This window comes from Gasterosteus aculeatus, chromosome Y (genome assembly GCF_964276395.1).
Source record: "Gasterosteus aculeatus chromosome Y, fGasAcu3.hap1.1, whole genome shotgun sequence".
Taxonomy (NCBI): domain Eukaryota; kingdom Metazoa; phylum Chordata; class Actinopteri; order Perciformes; family Gasterosteidae; genus Gasterosteus; species Gasterosteus aculeatus.
Window position 1 is genome coordinate 9,813,172 of NC_135709.1, and position 24,025 is coordinate 9,837,196.

The window sequence follows — 24,025 nt, forward strand, 5'->3', positions numbered from 1 at the left end:
GAAATAAAACACATCTTAGCAGTCTTTTGAAAACCATTGAAAAAACCTACTGAATGCAGGAAAACTTTGCAGTCTGTCTTCTTTTTTCTGTGGCAGGTGGAACCTGCAACTGCGGAGGATCTTGCTCGTGCACAAACTGCTCCTGCACCACCTGCAAGAAAAGTGAGGCAAGCGAGCTCGTTACTTCGAGTACATTATTGGGATCCAACTCCCATCCAGGGTGACTGTATGAAGTGTGTTATAACGTCACTCCCCTAAAACAACCCAATTCCGTGTGTAATTCAGCGACGGTCTGTAATTTCCCTGGAACTCCTGTTGATTGATGAATTGCCAGATTGAATAATGCGTGACTTGTTCCAGGCTGCTGCCCCTGCTGCCCGACTGGCTGCACAAAATGCGCCTCTGGCTGCGTCTGCAAAGGGAAGACGTGCGACACCAGCTGCTGTCAGTGAGGAGCCTGCAGCATCAGCCCTCTTCTGACATGAGATGGCGGCAGTTGGAACATCATTAACTTGTTAATTGGGAATGTCTACAGATAACTATGTTTCGTACTTGTCTTCAATGTTGAAATAAATATCTCTTCCTAACGTGGGTGTGCTGTATTTGTTTAGCTTGTAATGGTCAATGGATTATACGTAGCAAAGGTGACATTCCTTCACCTGGTGTAACGTCATGTTGAGGAAGTAACTACGACTTCTTGGTGTCCACTTTTTTATCGGTGTGTCAGCAGAATTTATCGCCTTATCGTGAAACAAAGGACAAGCAATGGTTGACTATTGGTTCAGGATTGAGAGAACAAAACGGTCTAAAACCTGTAACTATTCTTTGTATTTTATAGTATGTGGAATGTTTCTAGCAGGACAAACCTTCATTCAACCTTCAAAACTGTTGCATGTCCTTTGTTCTATGATGAAGTGCAGCACCGGCGCTTTGGCTCCGCATGACTGCTGTTCTCACAAAGCAAGAGCCTGGAGCCTAGAAGCATCATTCATCAATCATCTGGGCTTTGTGATTCACGCTGCAGTCGGTGGATTGCTCTCATTTGACTACAAGGGCTGAAGTAAATTAGTGTTATGAAAAGGTGGTTGTGCACGTGGCGGCCCATCAATTGTTCAGCATTAACATATCACTTTTATTTACAGGAGTGATGTAGCTAGTGGAAGGCTGCATTGGGCATGTTTGAGGAAGAGTGACACTTCTTTACATTTGGGCTGCATGGAAGAGTAAATTCACCATTTTGCAGAGCTGTGTTGGTGTAAATCTTTAGCCCTCACAAAACAAGGGTTGGGATGAGGACACAAGAATCTTAATCTTCATATTTTTGCCAGTAGATACACTCAGTTCAACTGAGACAAAGAAAGACTACTGTTGGGCTGCAAATAATGTGTATCATGATATCAATAAGGCTGTACTATTCTAGGTTTTTGCTACCCTCAGCTGGCAGACATCTTGTCAGCCGAGATTAGGGGCGCTGGGACATTCTGTCATTATGAGGGTCCCATGAGGGTAAACAATCAGTCCTCTGTACGTAACCATCCCCAAGCCATACCTGCAGTATATGTTCCTGCTCCAAAGATGAAAACCTTTGAGCCTGAATAAACCCTAAATAAGCCTGTGTTGTGCTTTACCCTGCATTCATATAAACCTTTTATTTCACATGTTCTGTTCAGCTCAAAGTAGAGGTGCCATGTTGACCTGAATAATTTGCCATAGCTCTGATAGGTTGGCTCCATGAGGAATCTATGTGCCAATTTTAGGGTTGTTAATTGTTCTCACAAAAAGACACAATGGTTTAACGGTTCACGTGTTCGATTGTATTGCAAAAACACAGTTTGAATATCTCAACTTTGCCAAGTACATGTTTAGATAGTATTGTAATTAACATTAAAAAGGAAACAAACAAATAAAAGATGTTAATTTCAGGAGAAAGTTGTCTTAAACCACTTCACTGTTGAGCGCTCACGCAGTCTGTGGTCGGACTGTTTGTCCTCCCGCCCAGCTGGCAGAGCAACGCGGTTTATCACATCTCGAAAAATGCAGAAGAAGAACAACATCCGGTCCAACTGTCGTCCAATCAGCATCGGCTCCAGAAGTGCCGGGGCAAACAATGCATGCATGTTGCACGTTAACGTTATTACTTCTTAGCAAAACTGAGTAAACTGTGAACACATTCACTCGAGGGACACAGACAGGACCGTATTTACGTCAATTCCACACAGCAGGTATGAAGCGTGCCTGCCTGTAACGGCGTACGACCGAATTAAAAGATTTAAAAAATCCAACCAGTTGTGAGCGTGCGAGAGAGCGTTAGCCATGTAGCCTCTTGCTAGCTAACTATGTAGCGCCATCCGTTTTGACACAAAGCAAACTGGTGTAGCAAACCGTCGGGGCACGACGCTGTCGTCTTAGTTGTGACTACTCTGTGCTGCTAGCTAGCCGAAGTGTTAGCATTGTGCTAACGCAAAACTCAACAACCACCGCAGCGCGCGCAGCAGTTGTGATGTTGTTTATGTCAGCTGTCAAAAGGTGTTGTGGTATCGGTTTATATCCGGGATAAACGGAGTATCTTCAGTTTTTTTTGGCGTGTTTCTACATCTGTTCTAGATGTTCTTAATGTCATGGTTTACAGCAATGGTCAAGTTTGTGTATATGTTACATACTGGTTCAGTCATCGACCAGATTACTACAGGAAACCGTCGTATTGAAATAATCGAGTGTCGAGCAAACGTCATGCAAACTGAATTATTATTGTATTGGCATGACTTCTGTGTGTCAGGTGGTGAAGCACAGAATTGACAACAAGAGTGATGGGGACCAGATATATAGAGCAGCACCAAATAACGTGTCTCAATCAGGGACCCTTGTTGTAATGTGAATCAGTCCTTTTATTTCTGTGTGTCCATTTGCGCTTATATTTATTTTGTCTCAATTTACACAATTTCCTTGTTCACCGTAGGATCTGAAATGCAGCTGTGGTCATGGTTAAAGTGCGAGAGACAGCGAGATCCTCCTTGTGGCACTGGCACTCAGTGGCTCTCAGTGGCTCTCATTGGCACAACTCGTGGCTCTCAGTGGCTCTCATTGGCACAACTCGTGGCTCTCAGTGGCTCTCATTGGCACAACTCGCGTGAAGTAAAGGGCGGGTGTCTCAACGCCACCCCGAGTGTGCGGAGCCAGGCTTTCCCGGAAACGGCCGTTGTTTGTGCGACAGGTTAGCTGCCGTAAAGATGTTTTTTGTAGTTCTTTTTATTTTATTTCATGTTTTTTGTATTTATTTTATTTTATTTGATACACGACATATTCCCCACATCTATCTCAAGTCCGACGTATTCCGCTGGGGGGTTGGGGCGTGGGGCGCAGACGGGGGTGTTCTGCGGGGGGGATCGGCGGTGTTCCGCGGGGGGGGGATCGGCGGTGTTCCACGGGGGGGATTGGCGGTGTTCCACGGGTGTGGGATCGGCGGTGCTCCACGAGAGGAATCGGCAGTGTTCCGCGGGGGAGGGATCGGGGGGATCAGCGGTGTTCCACGGGTGGGGGTGGGGGGGGGGGGGTCGGCGGTGTGTAATTCAGTGGCAACAGTGGCACTCAATGGCACAACTCGTGGCACTCAGTGGCACTCAATGGCACAACTCGTGGCACTCAATGGCACAACTCGTGGCCACAGTGGCACATCAGTGGCCACTCTGGCAATTCATTGGCAACCTTTTACGCTCCTCCAAGCGCCACTCGATCCGAGAGGCTGCCGAGCTGTTTCTTGTTTTTTATTGACTCGAGTGGGGTTTTGTTTTTCAATTTATTGGGTTTGTTGAGCAAGTTGTTTTGTTATTCTAGGGCTTGCACTTATTTGTCCTATTGCCACTTGTCAGAGGATATCCAAGCTGCCACAATAATACCTCTAGATGTCAGAGTTTATTCCAAAAATACTCTTTTTAAGGTTATTTTATTCTGTTATGTTTTCAATGAAAAGTACTATTGGAACAGAAATTCAGTTACACATGAAAGCATAAATATTTGCCTAATCAATAGAGTAAAAAAAAGTTGTCATAAGTGGGACCATTAGAAGAATTAAATGAGACGCAGAGACTGTCAGGAAGGATATATATATATATATATATATATATATATATATATATATATATATATATATATATATATATATATATATATGTATGCATGCTTATTGTTATGCCACTGATGTGCCACTGAGGCCACGAGTTGTGCCATTGAGTGCCACTGTTGCCACTGAATTACACCCCCCCCCCCCCCCGTGGAACACCGCCGTTCCCTCCCGATCCCCCACCCGTGGAACACCGCCGATCCCCCCGTGGAACACCGCCGATCCCCCCCGATCCCTCCCCCGCGGAACACCGACGATCCCTCTCGATCCCTCCCCCGCGGAACACCGACGATCCCTCTCGATCCCTCCCCCGCGGAACACCGACGATCCCTCTCGTGGAACACCGCCGAGCCCCCCTCCCGATCCCTCCCGTTGGAACACCCCCGTCTCTGCCCCCTCCCCCCAACCCCCCCAGCGGAATACGTCGGACTTGAGATGTGGGGAATATGTAGTGTATCAAATAAAATAAAATAAATACAAAAACATGCAATGAAATAAAAAAGAACTACAAAAAATATTTACGGCAGCTAACCTGTCGCACAAACAACGGCCCACTCGGTGTGGTGTTGCGACGCCCGCCCCTTACTTGCCGCAAATTGTGCCACTGAGAGCCACTGAGTGCCACGAGTTGTGCCAATGAGAGCCACTGAGTGCCACGAGCTGTGCCAATGAGAGCCACTGAGTGCCACGAGCTGTGCCAATGAGAGCCACTGAGTGCCACGAGCTGTGCCAATGAGAGCCACTGAGTGCCATTGCGTGCCAGTGCCACAAGGAGGATCTCGGCCCTGCTACCCTTTTCAGGTTAAATATGAAGCTGATTAGTTACAGTTAGTCATGTGACTTCTTCAGCCAATGAGTCCTTGAAATCTGCAACCAACATACAGCAGCAGACACTTTGTAGCCTCCTTGCTGATGCTCTGCCAGGCCGTCTTTAGTTATGCCTTATTTTGGTTTAAGGGTTTTCTGCCTTAAGCCTTGTCTTCAGTTTTCCAATTTTAGGGCTCTGTCTGTTGTTGCATCTGTCCTAGCACATAAAATGTTTTTAGTTAATTCAGTATTCATTTAGGTAATTCTTGTTTGTTGTTGTTTTGTTTTATGAATAGAACAATAAACAAGACTATGCCTCCAGTATTCCTGTAAATGTTCAAAGTGTTGCTCAAAGTCAAGTAGTTCATGCCTAATCAAATGTGCTGCCGCACATAATTTAAACAAGAAAGAAAAGCTGAGTGACTGTCCAACTGTTCTCCCAGATTTATTTTGATTACTATAATGTCTGTCTTTACTCACACATTTCTCTCTTTAGAGGAATGGATGCAGAGGGTTTCGGGGAGCTTCTGCTGCAGGCAGAGCAGCTAGCTGCTGAGACAGAAGCAGTATCGGAGCTACCGCATGTTGAGAGGAACCTCCAGGAGATCCAGCAGGCAGGAGAGCGGCTTCGATCCCGCACCCTGACCCGCACCTCGCAAGATGCTGCCGATGTGAAAGCGTAAGGAATATGTCCAATGCACCTATTCATAGTGTTCACAAAACCCATAGAGGCTGTGATCTAATCCATCTGCTTCTGTAAAATAAACAGTCATTTCATTTTACCACTCACCTTTTTTATTCCAATAATGGGTTGTAATTTTTATAAGTGGTGACATACTAAACCATTGGATATAATGCTCTCTTGATTGTTCCATTTGTAGTACTGCTATAATCCTATCAAAGCTTATTGTGACCTCTAGTGGTTGTCAAGCAAAACTACAGTCAATCTGTTGCTCAGTTTTATCCTTTCATTACATTAATGAATTCTCACCACCTCTCTTTCCTACTCTCAGGTCAATCCTCCTCGGTTCCAGAGGTTTAGACATCTTCCACATCTCTCAAAGGTTGGAAAGTCTTAGTGCAGCCACCACCTTTGAGCCCCTGGAACCGGTAAAAGACACTGACATACAGGTATGAACGGCCTCACAGGCCATGAGTCCAACTGGGTTCTCGCTTTGTGGTCTTTTAACACCTGTGCTATAGCTTGTTTCGTCAAAGAGATACTCACCAACGTGGAGGGCTTTTTGGTAGAATGCTTGGTTCAGACATCACAACAACAGAGAATAAGGAAGGAACCATCTTTGGCTCAGCTTGCATTGTTGGAACATTGGCTTGCGGGGAGATTGCGTTCCCAAGATTGAAAGGGAAGACAACTTGTTTTAATGTCACGGTATTAATGTCATTTAGTTATAGATGATAAGATCTGCAAGTTTACAAACCTCAATGAGTACATTGTTCCCGGCTGAAAATAAGCGTCAGGGTTGATAGGCTTTTTTTGGTTATATTTTTTATATATTTCATGTAAGGTATTTCTGAGAGGCTTTTCCTTTCGATACGTGATACACGATACATGACTGTCACGGCTACGCTTTGATTGTGATGGTAAAGACTTTTCACATGTCTAGTAAAATGGAGTGGAAGTGTATGAAGGGAAATAGAGTTGGATATTGGAAAGTAAAAATATTCACAATGGTTTCACATGGATGGGAATTTACTCATTGCACATTTATCTTGGTCAGCCGGATGTACGCTGGCTTGGGTGCTTTTGACTGACTGATTGGAGGAGTACTTAGCGTCTGGCACCACACACACACACACACACACACACACACACACACACACACACACACACACACAGAGACACACACACACACACACACACACACAAGTATCGTTCAGTAGACTATTGCTCTGCTGTATTACAGAAGGAAAAAAAAATATGGCTCCATTCGAACAAGTTATATATATTTTTTAGATAGTTACATAGTATCCGAAGCTCATCCTCTTCGGCTTCATGTAGCCAATAATACTTTATGGGACTGATTGTGAAACAAACATCGTTGCAGCGAACACCGTAAGAAGATCTAGTTCTGCTAAAACCACGGCCATTGACTAAATGCATAATGGGGCTTTAAAAGAAAAGCCTCAACATCTGCGTCACATCAGCCTTTCAGAGTCAAAATTAACATTTTCCCCCCGACAATACGTTTCACCTTGGTTTAAGAATATTCTGATGTCAAACTTTGTACTGGACTAATGTACACTGATATGTAGTTTCAATATTTTATGTTAAAACAACTTGAAACACCACAAATGACGTCCTAAAAAAAGACAATGGACATCTTATCGGGACAGTGTATAAAAAATATACAAAATGAAGTCCCAGTAGAAATATTTGGAATGTGTTGTGTTACAAACGGTTGCTACTTAGCTGGTCACTCAGCATCTGACTGGAAGACCAAAATAGAGGTGAGTGGACTTTTAATAAGCCGGCTACTGATACTTTGAGCATTTGTTTTTCTAATTAAGATCATAAGGTGATAAGCAAGCAGTCCACGCCTAGTGGAAAATTGTAACCAATTTGCGACTCTAATCTCACTGAGTCGCACAACACAGGCAGCTTGTGTTGATTTGTTGTTCTTATCGACACCGAGCAGCATTGCAGCCCTGTGATTCCTCCTTCACATCTCCACTTTACAGCCCGCTAGGAGAGTTTCAGTCACGTCAAGTAGCCAACTACACAGAGCGGAGATATTACAAGAAGGCAACTCGCTACGGGATTGATGTTTAACTCCTTGGTCAAAACAAGTTCTGATTCTAAATCTGAAAAGCTACAGGCACAACTTTCAGAGACTGTGTCCTAGTGAATGTTAGCCATCCAATAAAATGCAAATGCTGCCTCATTCTAAATAATTTGAAAGGAGGTAACTAGATTAAAGGGAGAAAAAAAAGATTTGGGCGAACGTTCCCAGACATCTATGATCATTACACACCTACATCTCCTACTGAGCCATCGGGGACAAGCAGCACATTACTGTGGGTCATTTATGATTTTGACAAGAAAACATAGAGAAAAAGACACACGTCTCCGGTGTAACCTGTCAGTCCAACAGTGCTATTGGACTTTGGGATCATTTGCACTGTGATTATATTCACAGATTTGTGTTCGTTATGTATGGTTCAAGGCCATGCATGTGTAAACATGGAGTTAGATGGATGCACACTAGGTTCCAGCAGGGGTCATCTGCACTACCTAGTAAACGGTTTATATCCTTCCTGAAACCTTGTTTGATGCTCTAGCAGGTTTGGCATTCGCGTCGTATGTTCTCTGTGTCTGTCGACGTCATGGTCGATGTCGTCTTAGTTGGTATTTGGCAATCTTGGGTATTTGTTTTATGCGTCATTAAATATTGTGTACAATGTTAAACACAGCAGGATGACTAACATATGAAGAGGCTGAAACCGAGGGAAAAGAGGAGGTAACAAGGGGCCAAATGAAAAGTGGAAGTGGAAGGCTCAGGCATTTTTTTTTCTGTCTCCGTGTCCTCGTCTCACTTTTCACTGTTTCCATCTTTCTCTGCCAGCGCTCTCTCTCTCGCTCTCTCTCTCTCACTCTCTCTCTCTCTCTCTTTCTCTCTCTCTCTCTCTATCATCCGGTGCCTCACATCACTCTGCTTTTCTCTTTTGCTTTTCCTAACATCCTCTGTCTTCCCCTTTCCATTAACATCCTTTTGTCTTTCTTTTCTCCTGCCCTCCCAATGCCATGCACACACACGCGCACACACACACACCCACACACACCCCTCAGCAGTGATGGCATGCGTTCAGCGGGTGCAGTTGGCTAAGCCCAGTGCATTTGCTGGGATAGACGAACAACGCTGACATAGCTTCACAGGGTGTGTGTGTGTGTGTGTGTGTGTCGGGCTGCATGTGTGTGTGTGTGTCGGGCTGCGCGTGTTTGTGTGTGTGTGTGTCAGGCTGCATGTGTGCGCTGTATGACGTGGGCTAAGAAGTGTGTGTCATGTGCAGAAGTCTGCAAGTAGAGAGTCGTGAATGTGAAACCATGCGTGCTTTCTGTGTGCTGTAATAGTGGGCCCACATATGGGAATGGCCCCATCATCCACCTCCCCAAATGTGCCTCCCAAAGCCTTCATTAACAAAACATGACCCTTAAAAGAACAATTCATTTCACAGACAGGATGTCGGAAGCATCAACCAAGCGGGTTTGGGTCCATTACTATAATTGCATTGAGCTGAGCGAGGGAGGGAAGAAACGACAGATGTACAGATGGATAAAACAAGAAAATTAGTGGGATTAAGGGAGAAAAATGGGACACGGAAGGCTGTGAGATGCTGGGATGAAGTGGAGGAGGGATGGGGAAGAGTGGTGGTGGGAGGGGGAGGGGGGTGCCAGCTGATGGTAGGAGTGATATTCTATATGAATCCATAGTTTCTTCTTGGGCGTCCCCCCCCCCCGCGTCTGAGTGCTCAGTTGGTACGGCCCTCTGACAATAAAACCACCTCCGATGAGTCTCAATGTGGCACTTTCGCTCGGTGCTCTGGAGTCAGCAGCCCTGCTGGGGGGGAGGCTGCAAGCGAAGCAACATGCCGGCTCGACGGGGGCGCAGAGAACACGCCGCACCATGGTGTCCGCCGCTGCCCTGGCGCAGCAACAGGGTGGGATGGAGAGACAGAGGAGGGGGGGGGCGGATGTCTCCCATGTTGTCAAAGAGCAGATACCTTGGCACAGACAAAGAAACAAAAAAAACCCTACTTTTTCTTATTTTTGACTCTCCTCATCCTGTCTTCTCATTTGCCGCCAGGCTGGCAGGAGCTCAGCATGAGTGAGTATTGCCCATCCACATATACATACATGCGCACCCACTCACACACAGGCATGTGCTTTGCCTGTCACAGGTATTTTTTTTTCTTATCTGTCCATCTCTTCCCTGGTTCTGCTGCTACGCCGTCAGGCACGGACACGGCAACGATTGTTTCAGTATATAGACGCACACGTGTGTGTATGCTCCGTAGTACTTTGTGTGTAGGTTTTATGTTGCACATAAAGTGAAGGGTGTGGTTTTCTCAGTCACTCACACACAGTAACACTCATAAACACACACTGTCATTGTGTCATTGCAAATGACAGAAAGCCTCCGTCTTGTACGTTCACCATGACTGGCACAGAGAATACGGCTCGCTGGCTCCATTTGCCCTTTAACTGCTCTTTGGCTGTGTCCTCATCTAGCCTTTTGATTCCTCGAGACCATTTATTGACCAATCATATGTCATAGATCAAGAAGGGTGGAAAAAAATCGTAGTAGCTGGTTTCTCTTCATGTGGTGAGAGACTATCTTGACCGGGCTGAAGGCCTGTGAGTGCCGGCAGGGAGAATGCGGACATCCACCCATGCATGTGAAGGTGCATATTTGAAGACGCGCTCTCACATGAATTAGATACTTTACAGGAATGATGATTAGAGATCATTTAAAAAAAGGGTTTAATTTCCATCTTGTATGTTTTCAAATGAAAGGCAGACTAGTCCTCGATTCCACCTTCTTCCCCCCCGGTTATTTAACACAATTGTTGTCCTGATTTATCACTCATTATTGTATTTCTTTTGTGGCTGTGTGAGACGTGGGCCGTCTGGCCGGCAGGCTGTGGGTGTTCACAGTGGGCTGCAGATCACGATGCAGGGGTGGGGCAACGGGAAAATCCATCTTCAGGTACACCTATCGCACTGAATTGATGCTTGAAACTGATACGCGTGCCGTTGTGCCACATGCTGGAATGTAATGTTATTTTTAAATTGGTGTTAACTGAAACCAAAACCAAAAAAAGGATAGTTAAAGCATCATCCATTAAATTCTGGGTACCGTGTGTGAGAATAAATAACGTGCCAATTTCTTTCAACCGTTCAATGTAAATCAAGATCCAAAGGCAGCAGTTTTGACGTTTAACGACGACGATGTTGTGCCTTTTCTGATGGATCCTCTTTTAATTTAGTAAAGTGGACACGATTCATCCAGGTTTGTGACAGTAAGGGGGGGTTGGGGCGGGGGAGTCTATTTATTTGTTTAGTAACATCTTGTCGTAAAGAGTTCTCTCGGAATTGTTAGAAATATTTCGCGGCAAAAGGGACTTTCTTGTGAAAAGAGAAGATCCTTTACTTTTTTGTCACATGTTCCACAGCTGTTTATTATTAGTTATTAATTCACATTTAGGACAAAAATGTTGCAGCGTGAACGCTGTTGGCAGTGCAGCTGGAATCGGTCGACTAAATGACAACGATGAAGCTGAACTGTGTCAGTCAGTCGTCACCAAAGACTAATGCCGTCCAATGTGCTCCTGTAGGACACGTATCCCACAAGCCTCTATTCTTCTTCTTCTCTTCCCAGTGCAGCTCCCCAGTGAGCGTTGACCTGAGCTCTCTGGTTGCAGTAGTCAGAAATAGACCTGCTGTATTCTCTGTATCTCCTGGGGAAAGAAAGTGTTGATGAGAGAGAAACTTAATTGATTCAAATAGACTATATTTGTTCAAAGCATTTGAACCTTTTCAGTTCCAGCTATTAAAATAATAAATTATGCCAACTTTAAAGGTGAAATGACCCTCACAGATTTGAAGTCACCTCTGATTTCAGCAGATTTAATATTGCGTCAGGAAACCAGTAGAACCGATCCCAGTTCAATAAAGCGATCTATCTTTCTCTGTTAGAGCTTCTCTGTGACTGGAGTGCTTTTCCCTTCATTTTAAATACGCATTACCGGTCCGTTTGGAGTCTAGTGGACTGCTGCCCACCGGCACCCGACAAGATGGAGCTCAAGGTCTTCCAGCCTTGTGTCTCTGGCATCGACCAGCTTTCAATGAAGTCATTATCGGTTGCTTTGCTATCAACGTTGTTTCCAGAAGAAGAGCAGGAGAGGGGAACGCAACGACAGGCCGGTGAAGGAAAGATAGGAAATGAAATATATGCTGAGTGACGAAAGAGAGAATGATCACCAGGCGCGAGCTGAAAGCTTCCGACGTTCTTAGGACGCTAAAATAATACGGTGCAAAAATGTCAGAAGTGAAATAAAATGTTGTAATCTTAGTGAGATAACGATGTTTTTTACATTACATTACATTACAGGTCATTTAGCAGACGCTTTAAACCAATGGCCTTTTCACATTTTTGCCCAGGGAGCAATTAGGGGTTAGGTGTCTTGCTCAGGGACACTTCGACATGGAACATGGGGCAGCCTGGACTCAAACCACCAACCTTGTGCTTCCCAGCACACCTTCTCTAACCCCTGCGCCACGACGAACTGAAGAGGATCTTTATGTAAACTATGAGAATTCATTGTGTGACTTTCTTGCATATTTAAGAAACGCGTGTTTATCTACACGCTCAAAATTGTTCAACAAAAGCATCACATGCTGGCAATTGTCTTTTTTTTTAAAGTTCTTCTTTAGGCAAAGACTTGCAGGAAAGGCGTTTTTTTTGTCGATACCTCTGAATAGAGCGACGACGCGCCGCTCCTTTTTGTTTTCCTCCCGTGGCTTTCTGACTCATCCGCAGCTACGATGCTGCCGTCCTTCCTGCATTTAAAACGCTCCTCACAGGAAAAAGACTGTCGACCTGTGTTGTTGTTGTTTTTGAACAGTGCAACGCTGCCTGTGACCTGTCAGGATTTGCCAGGAAACAAGATGACTTGCAGCATAGACGGCATTTTGGTGCTTTCGCAAGATGTCGGTGACGCGTTCCCTTCTGACCACTCCAGCTGTTCCGGGAGCACCACTTACTCGCCAAACAGCCTCAGATCATGTGTATAAGAGAAGTCGTTTCAGTGTGTCTGGTGTAAATCAATACAAACTTCATAGGACGGGCCAGAGGAAAGGGGTTCATGTGGGTTCAATGGTGGCCATTGAGATAACTTCAAAATGGAGGACGACTGCTGTCTGAAATCAAAATTGTGTGTGTGTAAAACATTTGCTTAATCCTGACTGCACGTGTCGAGGAACGTCGCGGGGGAAAAAAAACGACTCGAGAAGCTTCTGAAAATAACGGTGCCGCTTAATCCGTCCAACCAGAAATCTGCACAGTTGATCTCCGCCTCATTTTGTCCCCAATTTTGCAGCTAATATTCTCCTGCGTTCTGTCCCTCCCGTCCCCACTTTGTCCACAGGGCTTCCTGAAGAACGAGCGGGACAACGCCTTGCTGTCGGCCATCGAGGAGTCTCGACGCAGGGTCAGTATCTGCTCGGTGTCGACGGTCTGAATCCTACAGCGTGGAGCAGCAGAGCAGAGACATTTGTCTTTCTTCACAGGTCAAATTGTATAAATCTGGAAGGATAAAATGCCAAAATTAGACTCCGCAATCACAACCACACAGCAGTGGTTCTGTTTTTGCCTCCTATTTAGTTTTAACACAATGGGATGAATTTTCAGCTATGTGTGTGAACAGCACAATATAAAGACGGTTAAAGCCCCGTGTCTACAAGTCCTTCTGGTGTGGACCTTGGGGGAATGGTTTGAAATGTCTTCCCTGACGTGCACAGCTAATTGGCCTCCCTCTTAATTAGCTGCTGCTCCCATTATCGCTCCTCTTCCTGAGAGACGGGAAAAGGAGGCAAGCGAAACTCGAATGCACTTATTAAGAAGAAAGCGGCTGTTCTTGCAGATTTCCATCTCGACTTCTGTAGCTTTTCACATTAAATGTTGGCCGGCTGAATGACGTACTTAGTCAAAGTGTCTCTGAAGCTTGACGTGAATGTGATCTCATTTAAACGGGTATAAATGTTTGACGAATACAAAAAAACTCAACTTACTTAAAGCATATTTTATGAGAATGGCTCAAATGTGATTATAAGGCAGCTGGCAAAAAGAGATATTTACTGAGTGGGACGTTTTACAATTAAAACGTAGTTTAGTTCTCTGTGGACCACAAACTATTTGTATAATCTCGTTTTAATTACCTCAAATGTATCTTTTCCTTTCTGCTCTGAAATATGTGGATTCCATCATAGTTTTTGACAGACTTTAGTGAGGCAACATAAACGCTTCGCCCCTCAGGCAGTGAACAAGTGAACCAAGGAGACGCTGCTCTGGTCTACATGTTAAAAATAGATTAAAATAGACTTCACTGTGTCCTAAACGAGTGGCGTGATCGCGATGGGTCAGGTGCTAAATCAGGTGTGTGTGTGCCATATACACACTGTATTTAATAGATTAAATGTCTCTGAGATTAAAATTTCGTTTTTTAAACCAGCAGAGATGGGCCTGCTGAGGTGTGTAATGTTTAGTTTAGACCCTAATCATCCACATGTATGTCGAGCAGAGCAGTTATCTAAAAATAAAAGGACAAGGAGGGGAAACTGTATTTATTTGAGAAAAGAAAGCTAATTTATTTTAACATAGTTTGCTGATGTGTGATAAATAATAGTTCTAATCAATACTAATAAAGGTTAAAAGGGACATTAAGCACATGAAAAATTGGTATCATGCTATAATAGCTCCTAGCCTGCAAGTGCTGGCATTACGTTGGCTTTACTGTGCGAAACAGTTAATTTACTGCACAAAAGAGTTAATTTACTGGCGTGCTCCCGTTGCAGACGTTCCTGTTGGCTGAGGAGTACCACCGGGAGTCCATGCTGGTGCAGTGGGAGCAGGTGAAGCAGAGAGTGCTGCACACGCTACTGGGAGCAGGAGAGGACGCGCTGGACTTCAGTCAAGATGTGGAGGTACGGGAGACGGAGACGCTGGAGGAGGAGACTCGGGGACAATGTCTTCGCCGCAGAGAGAGAGACACAAACTCTGCCTGCTGAGATGTGCTCGCTGTACCTCATGGGGGCGCTGTTTAAGCTGATTCCTAGTTAAAAGAAGATATTTTACTTTTGAAGTTGAATTTATTGAAGATTGAATTTATTACTTTCTTGTATTTTACACTCAAACTACAACATGGTGCAAATATAAGTGACCTTGTTTTAGTGACTTAAGTTGTGAACCGTGTGGAAGATTGCTATGTTAGTATATTAATGTGCAGATATTCTGTGCAACAATCATTGAGCGGCAGTGTAATTTTGTTTGAAATTAATTTATTCACATCTATATTATAATATATTAACTTCCCTGGCCAAATATGTGTACTTAAAAGCAAGTTACCCATTCATCTAAACGAACCAGAGCAATGTCGTCTGAGATTCATAGATACTATTTTTATCTTGCTTCTGAATAACGTGAGGGCAACAGGCCCTGATTACGGTCTTTAAAATGCAGAATATTAAGCATGAAGAAAGAAGAGTCAGTTAAGATGCCGACACATTAGATGAGATTAACAGTTTCTTATCAGAGTTCATTAACAAGGCTTCTTGTGCAGCGTATTTATCGAGCAATCTGCTGCCTCTGTTTTTATTGTAGCCGAGCTTTGTGAGTCAAGTACCAGCTGCAGGAAGAAGCGCTCTGGACAGCGTGGAGGTCGCCTACGGACGGCAGGTGAGTTGATGTCAGAAGGATCTATTTGTTGAACATGGAATAGACCTTGGATGAAGACTAATGGAGAGAAAAACATCCCAAGAAAACTCAGAGGCGCTCTTTTTTAATTTTTAATTTTTTTTTAACAATTACAAGGCTTTTATTGTTTGACTAAATATGTGATGCGTTTCAACAAAATGTGTGAATCAACAAAAAAACATGTCACCATTTATATATTAATAGATATGAGCATGATTCATCTTTTAAATCATTTTGCTGTAGAACAGAGAAATGTTCACACGATAAATAAAATAAAATCGTTGAATTGAATACGTGTTTGTGGTTCCCTCTGCTAGTTCAGTTAAAATTGGGTCACAGCCAGAGATCAAACGTATCGATTGATTGGGCGGTCGAGCGGGACTCTTGAGTAATTCTCTCCCCCACCCTGTGTCTGTGTGTCTCCCCGTCCCTCCTCCCTCATCATCCCGTCTGACCTTCTGTCTCTGTCTCTGCTGCATGACGCACTATTTATTTTCCTCTGACGATGTGTCGACACATTGCATGCGGCGTCATTTGTCTCGTTTTTTTAATCCTCTTCGATGACCTTCCGAACATTTTGATTCTTTTCTTCTTGTTTTTTGTCGTGAACCATTTCACTCGATGGCCTTAATATCGGCTTTTACCTTTTGAAGTTACGGATAGAGCTGTACGCCGATTTAAAACAAAAAAAACAAAAAGAGAATTATTCTCTCGTTTAACCGGAAAACCTGTCAATTATTTTTCCCTCTCCATTATTATAACCAAGTCTTCCTCCTCCAGATTTACGTTTTCAATGAGAAGATTGTGAATGGTCACATTCAGCCGAATCTGGGAGACTTGTGTGCTTCAGTCGCAGAGAGCCTGGACGACAAGGTAATCTGTGTAAAGTGTTGTTTTTCAGACCTAAATATTTTGTCCTCTGCAAAGACACCGCTTACTTCTACTCTGCCAGAGGACATGCCCCCTTTTCCTCAAGTAACCGGCTGCGGGCCCCTCTCTGCCCTGCAGAATGTATCAGACATGTGGCTGATGGTGAAGCAGATGACGGATGTGTTGCTCGTTCTGGCCAAAGACACTCTGAAAAGTCGCACCTCTGTTGAAATGCAGATGGCTTTTGTACACCAGGCGCTCGGCTTCCTAGAGAACAGGTGACTTGTTTTTGTCGCTGTTTTCCATAGGTTATCAGTGGTGATACGGTGGTTTAAATTTAGGCTGATAATGATGTTTGTGTCTCCTCTCCTAGTTATAAAAACTACACCTTGGTGACGGTGTTTGGGAACCTCCATCAGGCCCAACTAGGGGGAGTGCCAGGAACATACCAACTAGTCCGCAGCTTCCTCAACATCAAACTACCGGGGCCTCTGCCTGGCATGCAGGTAACACACATGTATTTGTAATAATAATAATAATATAAGGGCTGAATATCCAGAACGTGATTGAGCACCTTTCTAGACTAACAGTCAGATTGTGACCTGATCTTCACTTGTGTTTGCAACCAACAACTCTACACGATGAGTTTTTGGAGAGCGAGCTTGATTTATGTTTGAAAACCAACATGGGGACATAGTGGAGTCAGTGGAGTATTTCCAGCCCTGTATTAAACGTGTGTCCTCTCAGGATGGTGAGATAGAGTGCCACCCAGTGTGGGCGGTGATCTACTACTGTCTGCGCTGTGGGGACCTGAACGCAGCCATGCAGGTCGTGAACCGAGTGCAGCATCAGTTGGGAGACTTTAAGACCTGGTTTCAGGAGTACATGAACAGCCCAACCAGACGGTGAGCTCCCCTTGTCTTTGAATGATGAGACGCGCGCGGCGGTCAAAGGAGGTCCAACCGTTTCATTGTTTATCCCTCCGGATCTTCTCCTTTCAGCCTTTCTCCAACTTTAGAGAACAAGCTCCGCCTCCACTACCGCAGGGTGCTGAGGAACAGCGCCGACCCTTACAAGAGAGCCGTCTACTGCCTGATCGGGAAGTGTGACATCAGCGATAACCACGGAGAGGTGGCAGACAAGACTGAAGACTACCTCTGGCTTAAGGTACGGTGCACCTCATTAAGCTCTTCTGGGTTTATTTAAACATGTGTGGCCAGAGGAGAACGCTGGCCCAGATACTGATCGTCACTAAAAGTTCCACGACTTGTTTAACAAAGTCGGTACCGCGTTGTCGTCCCTGCAGTTGAACCAGGTGTGTTTTGATGACGACGGCAGCAGCTCTCCTCAGGACCGACTGACCCTGCCGCAGCTGCAGAAACAGCTGCTGGAGGACTACGGTACGGAGCGACTAAGACTGTATCTGAAGTAATCTTTAGCATTTCTCCATTTGCATCCTGTTTTTGGTCTTTTTTTAAATTTCTACATTCTAAACCAGTGGTTTGCAACTGGTCTGGCTCCGGGACCCGCCATCACCCATTAATGACAAGCCGCGACCCAAATCGAGGAACATTCTCAACTTCTCAAATTTATTTAATGAAAATATGGTGCAGTTTGAACCTGAGATAGTATGGAGACAGAATATGTATGCCAACACAAAAACAAAACCTCCTCTCCTCCGCTCGCTGCGTCCTCTCCTCCTTTCATCCTTTATCCCTGTTTCTCCTCACACCCGCACTGCAGTTTCCTCTCCTTTCCTCCCACCGATTTATGTCCCCGTTTCACTCCTTCCATGTGTTCCTGTGTCATGTGTCATTTCTTGTTTGTATAATTTGCTGCAGCCACCACCACCACCCCCACCACCACCACCCGCTCTTATCCTGCCTTCGTCCTGTTCTTCCTCTTCGTTGCTCCCTCCCTCTCTTCCTCTCTCATGCGCTTTCCCTTTTTGAACTGAAGTGCTGTCAGTCTGAGATAAGGCTGAGAAATGGCTGACGTGGTCCACCCTGTTCTCCTCAGCCAGCTAGAGGATTAAGGATTATAATTAAAAAAGTAAACTTGATGACTAAATACCTGCACCTCACGGCCTATTTTCAAATTCCTGCATGTCTGTTGCCATAGCGACTGCCAAAAGTTAACTTGGCACATGTAGAGCAAGAGTTCACCTGTCCTCCCAAATGATGATTCTCACTTAATACATTTAAGTACATAACGACCGCAGGTAAGCGCTGAAAAACCCACACAGGACATTCAATCAATTTGTTTCCCTGAATTAGACCGGGATCTTGATTGACAGGTCCTTCCATAACGGATGCACTGTGTCGTCTTATGCCTCACTTCAACTGCTTGGTTCTGCTTGATTTGCTTTTGGTAGCAAGTCATTTTCCTGTTTCATTTCCTACTGCCCTTGGTTCCTCCTCAGTGGAGGCTTCTCGGCTGAACTGCCACGACAACGTCTTCACTGAATCAGACCAATGTCCGCTCTGTCGCCTCACGTTGTCATTTTACAATGCTGCTATTTCTTTTTTCTTTGTTAGTCATCTGAATAAACTTGGTTACTGGAATGGAATAAAATTGGTTACTACCAGAGTACAAAGAGTTACAAACGGCTCTCAAGAATAACATGTGCCGAAACGCATCTGACATTGAAATAATGTGCTGGTTTAATTGAGGTAGAGATACTTTGACTCTTCATCGGAACCAACTGCTTCCCTCTCATCTGCCGGCCTGCAGGAGAGTCCCACTTCTCAGCGAGCCAGCAGCCCTTCCTGTATTTCCAGGTGCTGTTCCTGACGGCTCAGTTCGAGGCGGCGGTGGCGTTCTTGTTTCGCGTGGAGCGACTCCGGAGCCACGCGGTGCACGTGGCGTTGGTCCTGTACGAGCTGCAGCTGTTGCTGAAGTCGTCGGGACAAAGCGCCCAGCTGTGTGAGTGTGACCCCCCCCAATTAGAAAGAGAGCGTGAGTGAAACCAAATGCGTTGACCTGTTGTCCGTAGTGAGCCAGGAGCCTGGCGACCCCCCCATGGTACGCCGCCTCAACTTCATCTGCCTGCTCATGCTCTACACTCGCAAGTTTGAGTCCACCGATCCACGGGAAGCCCTGCAGTACTTCTACTTCCTACGGTGAGTGACCTCAGTCCAACAGTCAGGTGAACGCCGCCTACTGGCAGATTATGGACATTTACCAAACAGTGTGTGAGGGACAGATGTCATGAATTCAGCTTTTGTTCTGGTCCACCGATGTTCACCGCAACGCCTCCGTTTCTAATTCCTCCTACATTTGTTTGTCCCGCAGCAACGAGAAAGACAGCCAGGGAGAAAACATGTTCATGCGTTGTGTCAGTGAACTCGTGATTGAGAGTCGTGAGGTGAGTGACCCATGTTTACAGAGAGCAGTTCGTCCAATGCGTCTTGACTTGTGAAACGGTTGAATTAAGCCAATGAATAGATTTTTTTAATAGATTTTATTAATTTATTAATTTTTATTTATATTTCAATATTTTGGAAAAACATACAATAATTCAAATTTTTAACACTGTAGAACCCTGTTTGGACTTTTTTTTAGATTTGTAGATAATAACATATATAATAACATAGAGGTTTGAAGAGACCTTTGATCATTTTTTAAGACTGAACAAAACCAAAGTAAGTAAAAATAATGTCATTTCTAAGGTCTGTACTTGGTATGTTTCTTGTTCACAGTTTGACATGCTGTTGGGGAGACTAGAGAAGGACGGCAGTAGGAAGGTACGCAGAGTGTCTTTGGTCTGTGTCTCTCCATCTCGTCTGATCCGTGTTTCTTTCATCATCGACTTCTCTCTCTGCTCCACGTTCTTTGTCCGTCGCTCCTCTTCTCTGACTCTTTGACGTTCAGCGGCACTTTGTTCCGCTGTCATGGATCCAAAAGATCTTCACGATGTTTCTTTAAAGCTTTTTCTTTCAAATGTTCTTCACATTGCTCACCGTGCCTGCAGAACTCTACAAATATGTGAGATGTTTTCACAGTATTTTATTTTGTATGTTTCCTTCCACCCGGTGACAAACACACTGGTTAACTTATTTATGAATCTGATAACTACCTATTAATGAATCAGGCAATAGGATGCGAGTGAATTGGATGCTAAATGGAACTTTCTAGTCCTCTACACCAATAGACCTTTTAGGTGACCTTATATTAAACAGCATGTGATTGTAAGATTGTTGTTTGCTGGATTGAATCATTATTGAGGCAACGTCCTTAATGTTGTGCATTCCATCGACAGACATCTGACTTGAGACCGTTCTATAAGTTTATGCCTTAGAGCGTTATAACGGTCATGTATCGTGTACTTGAAACTACTGTGACGTGTGATCAATCAGATCGATCAGCAGACCAATTACTGTAAATCAGATACAGTGTTTAGAAAAAAAGCACTTTGATATTAAACATCTCTGAGCTGTGAAGGTTTAACAACAACAATTTGTTTAAAAAAACATGTTGGAATTTTTCTAAGGAGTTAGATTTTGCTCATACTTGGTTTAGTGTTTAAAATTGGTTGGACATTTTAATAGAGCATAATTATGGATGTTTTTTATAGGTAAAATCTGGTAATTTTCAAAATATCATCACTCAAGAGCAAGTTATCGCGACCGTTAAAGACCTTGATTAGTTATTGAATTTAAACAAGCTGTTCCGGCGCAGCTATCGGATGTCAGATGTAACGAAGAAAAGAATCCTCATCTAAATTGACTTTTATCAGATTGTTCTAAACTGGCTTGCTTTGCTTTAGTTTGATCTCGTGTTCTGGTTGCTGGAAGCAAACCAACCACTCCAGTCCGGTTCCATCTGCTCAACCAGCAGAACCTCAGTACTCCCAGTCTCACTCGGTTCTTTTCTCCTCCTCCCTGCAGCCCGGAGTCATAGATAAGTTCGCCGGGGACACCAGAGCCATCATCAATAAAGTGGCTCTGGAGGCCGAGAACAAGGGCTTGTTTGAGGAGGCGGTCAAACTCTTCGAGCTGGCCAAGGTGAGCGGAGCTGTCCGTGCTTCTATGCCTGTGTGGACCAAACCAAAAGTTCCTGCAAAGCTGCTGCCGCCACATGCGGCCGTTTGTTTTTTGTTTTTTGAGTCGTCTCACTGTCTGTTTTTCCATTTGTTTCTATCTAGAACCCAGATAAGGTGTTGGAGCTGATGAACAGGCTGCTGAGTCCAGTCGTTGCTCAGGTCAGCGCCCCTCAGTCCAACAAGGAGAGGCTAAAGAACACCGCAGTGGCCATCGCCGAGAGGTAGGACGCACGCGCCATGCACTCTGAGTCAAATTCAAAGCCAAACAAATGAAACGCAATCATTCCCTCTTTCCGCCACAGGTATCGTTCTCAGGGCATCGCAGGAGACAAGTCCATCAATAGTACTTTCTACCTGCTGCTGGACCTGACCACCTTCTTTGACGAGTACCACGCAGGTCACTTGGACAGAGCCTACGACGTGAGTACCGTATTTTCCGCACTATAAGGCGCACTTAAAAGCCTTTGATTTTCTCAAAAAACAACAGTGCGTCTTATAATCCGGAGCGCCTTATATATGGATCAATTGGTTGATCCACACTGGTTGCACACGGCGCTCAATGCGCTCTGTCAAAATGTTTCAGTATGAAAAACCAATAATAATAAATATGTTTCGGTACGACTGGTAAACTACAAAGTCGCACCGCTTGCAGCATTACGGCTACCGTAGTCAGTAACCACCGATACTGTGCTTACTTACAGTTAGGGTGACCAGACGTCCTCTTTTCCCCGGACATGTCCCCTTTTGGAACATAAAAAATGCATCCGGCAAGGATTCCAAAAACGTCCAGGATTTTGCTTCATCGGATATTTGTGTTTCTCTCTTTCACAAACTAGTTATTCCGCCCTTAAGTTTTGGAAATGGTGTCTCCCTTGTTCTACCTTCTTGCATGAGCTCTGACTGTAGAGAGAACAGTCATTGGTCGACCGATCTCAATGTTGCCAGATACACGATAATTATCCTCCAAATACGACCATTTTGAGCCAGGTAAAACGTTTGACTGCAGTATTTTATTCGTCTTATAATCCGGTGCGCCCTATGTATGAAAAATGTTCTAAAATAGGTCATTCATTGAAGGTGCGCCTTTTAATCCGGTGCTCCAGATAGTGCGGAAAATATGCTACGCTTGTGTATTCGACGCTATGCTCCTTTTTTTAGCAGTAAATCCAATCTCCTCTGTTCATGACATTCCTCTTTGTGCTTCTCCACCAGGTGATGGAGCGTCTGAAGCTCCTTCCTCTCAGTCAGGACAGCGTGGAGGAGAGAGTGGCTGCTTTTAGGAACTTCAGTGACGAGGTGGGAGACTTTGTCTCACAACAAACAGCGTTGTTCTTTCGCTCGGTTCTTAAAGTGCTCTCTGTGTCTCCAGGTGCGCCACAACCTGTCCGAAGTGCTGTTGGTCACCATGAACATCCTGCTCACTCAACACAAGCGCCTGAAGGCGGCGCCAGCGGGCACGCCGGGACGACCCCTAAGGACCGCAGAGGACAGGGACATGGTGAGAAGAAGGGCTCTGATCGAGCAGAGGGACAAAGAGAGGCATTGCAAATTGGTGTGGCGCGATGAAACCTTTGGAGACAAAGTCTGTAACGGACACTCGCAAAACCTACTGTCTGTAGGAGAAAATGTCTACTGCCACGTATTGCCATTAATATGCGGACAGCGTCTAATGAGATGTACGGAAGAAGTTTCTTATTACAGTGTTTTAATTTCTTTGTACATTTCTTCTGCTTCCTCTTTTCTTTTTGTTCTGTGAACAGCAACTCCGCAGTCAGGCCAGAGCCTTGATCACCTTTGCTGGTATGATTCCCTACAACATGGCCGGAGACACCAACGCAAGACTGGTGCAAATGGAATTACTGATGAACTGACACACACACGGACACACAAACACACACGCACACATGGACAGAGAGCGACAAACAGAAACCTTTTGGCTATATAAGATTTCCACCAATCGTATTCATACAAACCCTCTTGTCGACCATTTCTGTTTTATAGAATACAATATTTGTCGTTGTTTTATCAGATACATCGTCTTGCATCATCCATTTGAGTTCATCTTTGTTGTCAGTTGTCTCTTTTTAAATTTTTGTTTGGTATTTGTCTCTTTTGATGATTTGGATTTTAAAAAAAGTATGCTTTTCAGTTGCCTTTATTTTCTACACGTCCATTTCACTTTTTTACACATCTAGCCTCACTTTTTTAAAATCATGATTGTTTTTTTACAGTTATTGTTGCACGTGCAGAGCAGTCAGTTTTCTCAATTTTTCATTTTCAAGATGAGACAAGACAACCAATACTGTTCAATCAATTTACCTTTTAAACTTGAGTTTATAACAAACAGTGATGAATCAAAATTGGGCTTAATTTAACATATACAGCAGACTGATAGCCCTCAGAGCTCATCTTTCCACAGAGGAAAGTGGTGATTGATTGTCCAGTTTCAAACATTTCATCTCCCTTTCGTCCCTTTATGAGCAAATTACCATTCTTGGTCCTAAGTGTCGCAGACAGACGCCGCATTGTCCTCACAGGCTGCGCTGCTGTGTCTCTGTCCCGTCCTCTGGCAGATGGTTGGTTGGCTTGAGGCGGACTGGAGGGCTATTTCTGCTTTGTCGCAGTATCAGAAGGGGGGTTTCCGGGGTAACGGGAATAGACATTTTAGACACTGAATTAATAACGCTACATGTTTTT

General features: G+C 44.5%; 2 protein-coding genes across 3 annotated transcripts; both read left to right on the forward strand.

Moving 5' to 3' along the window:
• Positions 1-53: 53 nt before the first annotated feature.
• Positions 54-587, forward strand: LOC120812538 (metallothionein B-like). Its single transcript, XM_040168652.2, has 2 exons — positions 54-162; positions 361-587. Exons 1-2 carry the CDS (start codon positions 54-56, stop codon positions 450-452), a joined length of 201 nt encoding a protein of 66 aa, XP_040024586.2. The 3' UTR covers positions 453-587.
• Positions 588-2,047: 1,460 nt separating this feature from the next.
• Positions 2,048-23,474, forward strand: LOC120812487 (nuclear pore complex protein Nup93-like). 2 transcript variants are annotated; one of them, XM_040168534.2, is made up of 22 exons: positions 2,048-2,222; positions 5,421-5,603; positions 5,938-6,055; positions 13,091-13,153; positions 14,517-14,645; positions 15,322-15,396; positions 16,195-16,287; positions 16,423-16,562; positions 16,658-16,790; positions 17,032-17,189; positions 17,286-17,451; positions 17,591-17,684; positions 19,018-19,209; positions 19,280-19,406; positions 19,579-19,651; positions 19,986-20,030; positions 21,174-21,290; positions 21,431-21,549; positions 21,631-21,748; positions 22,541-22,624; positions 22,698-22,826; positions 23,089-23,474. In XM_040168534.2, the coding sequence occupies exons 2-22, from the start codon at positions 5,425-5,427 to the stop codon at positions 23,197-23,199; spliced, it is 2,463 nt and encodes an 820-aa protein (XP_040024468.1). In that variant the 5' UTR covers positions 2,048-2,222; positions 5,421-5,424; the 3' UTR covers positions 23,200-23,474. The 2 variants fall into 2 exon arrangements, with proteins under 2 accessions (XP_040024468.1, XP_077953682.1); XM_078097556.1 differs by lacking the exons at positions 2,048-2,222; positions 5,421-5,603; positions 5,938-6,055 and adding an exon at positions 9,747-9,768.
• The last annotated feature ends 551 nt before the right edge of the window (positions 23,475-24,025 follow it).

What these genes read in the sequence shown, in the direction of transcription:
- LOC120812538 (XM_040168652.2), top strand. Translation starts at nt 54, where the DNA reads ATGCAGGAAAACTTTGCAGTCTGTCTTCTTTTTTCTGTGGCAGGTGGA. An exon ending in CTGCACCACCTGCAAGAAAA is followed by an intron (nt 163 to 360) that starts GTGAGGCAAGCG and finishes GACTTGTTCCAG; the next exon opens with GCTGCTGCCCCTGCTGCCCG.
- LOC120812487 (XM_040168534.2), top strand. Translation starts at nt 5,425, where the DNA reads ATGGATGCAGAGGGTTTCGGGGAGCTTCTGCTGCAGGCAGAGCAGCTA. An exon ending in TCGAGGAGTCTCGACGCAGG is followed by an intron (nt 13,154 to 14,516) that starts GTCAGTATCTGC and finishes CTCCCGTTGCAG; the next exon opens with ACGTTCCTGTTGGCTGAGGA. An exon ending in AACTCTTCGAGCTGGCCAAG is followed by an intron (nt 21,291 to 21,430) that starts GTGAGCGGAGCT and finishes GTTTCTATCTAG; the next exon opens with AACCCAGATAAGGTGTTGGA.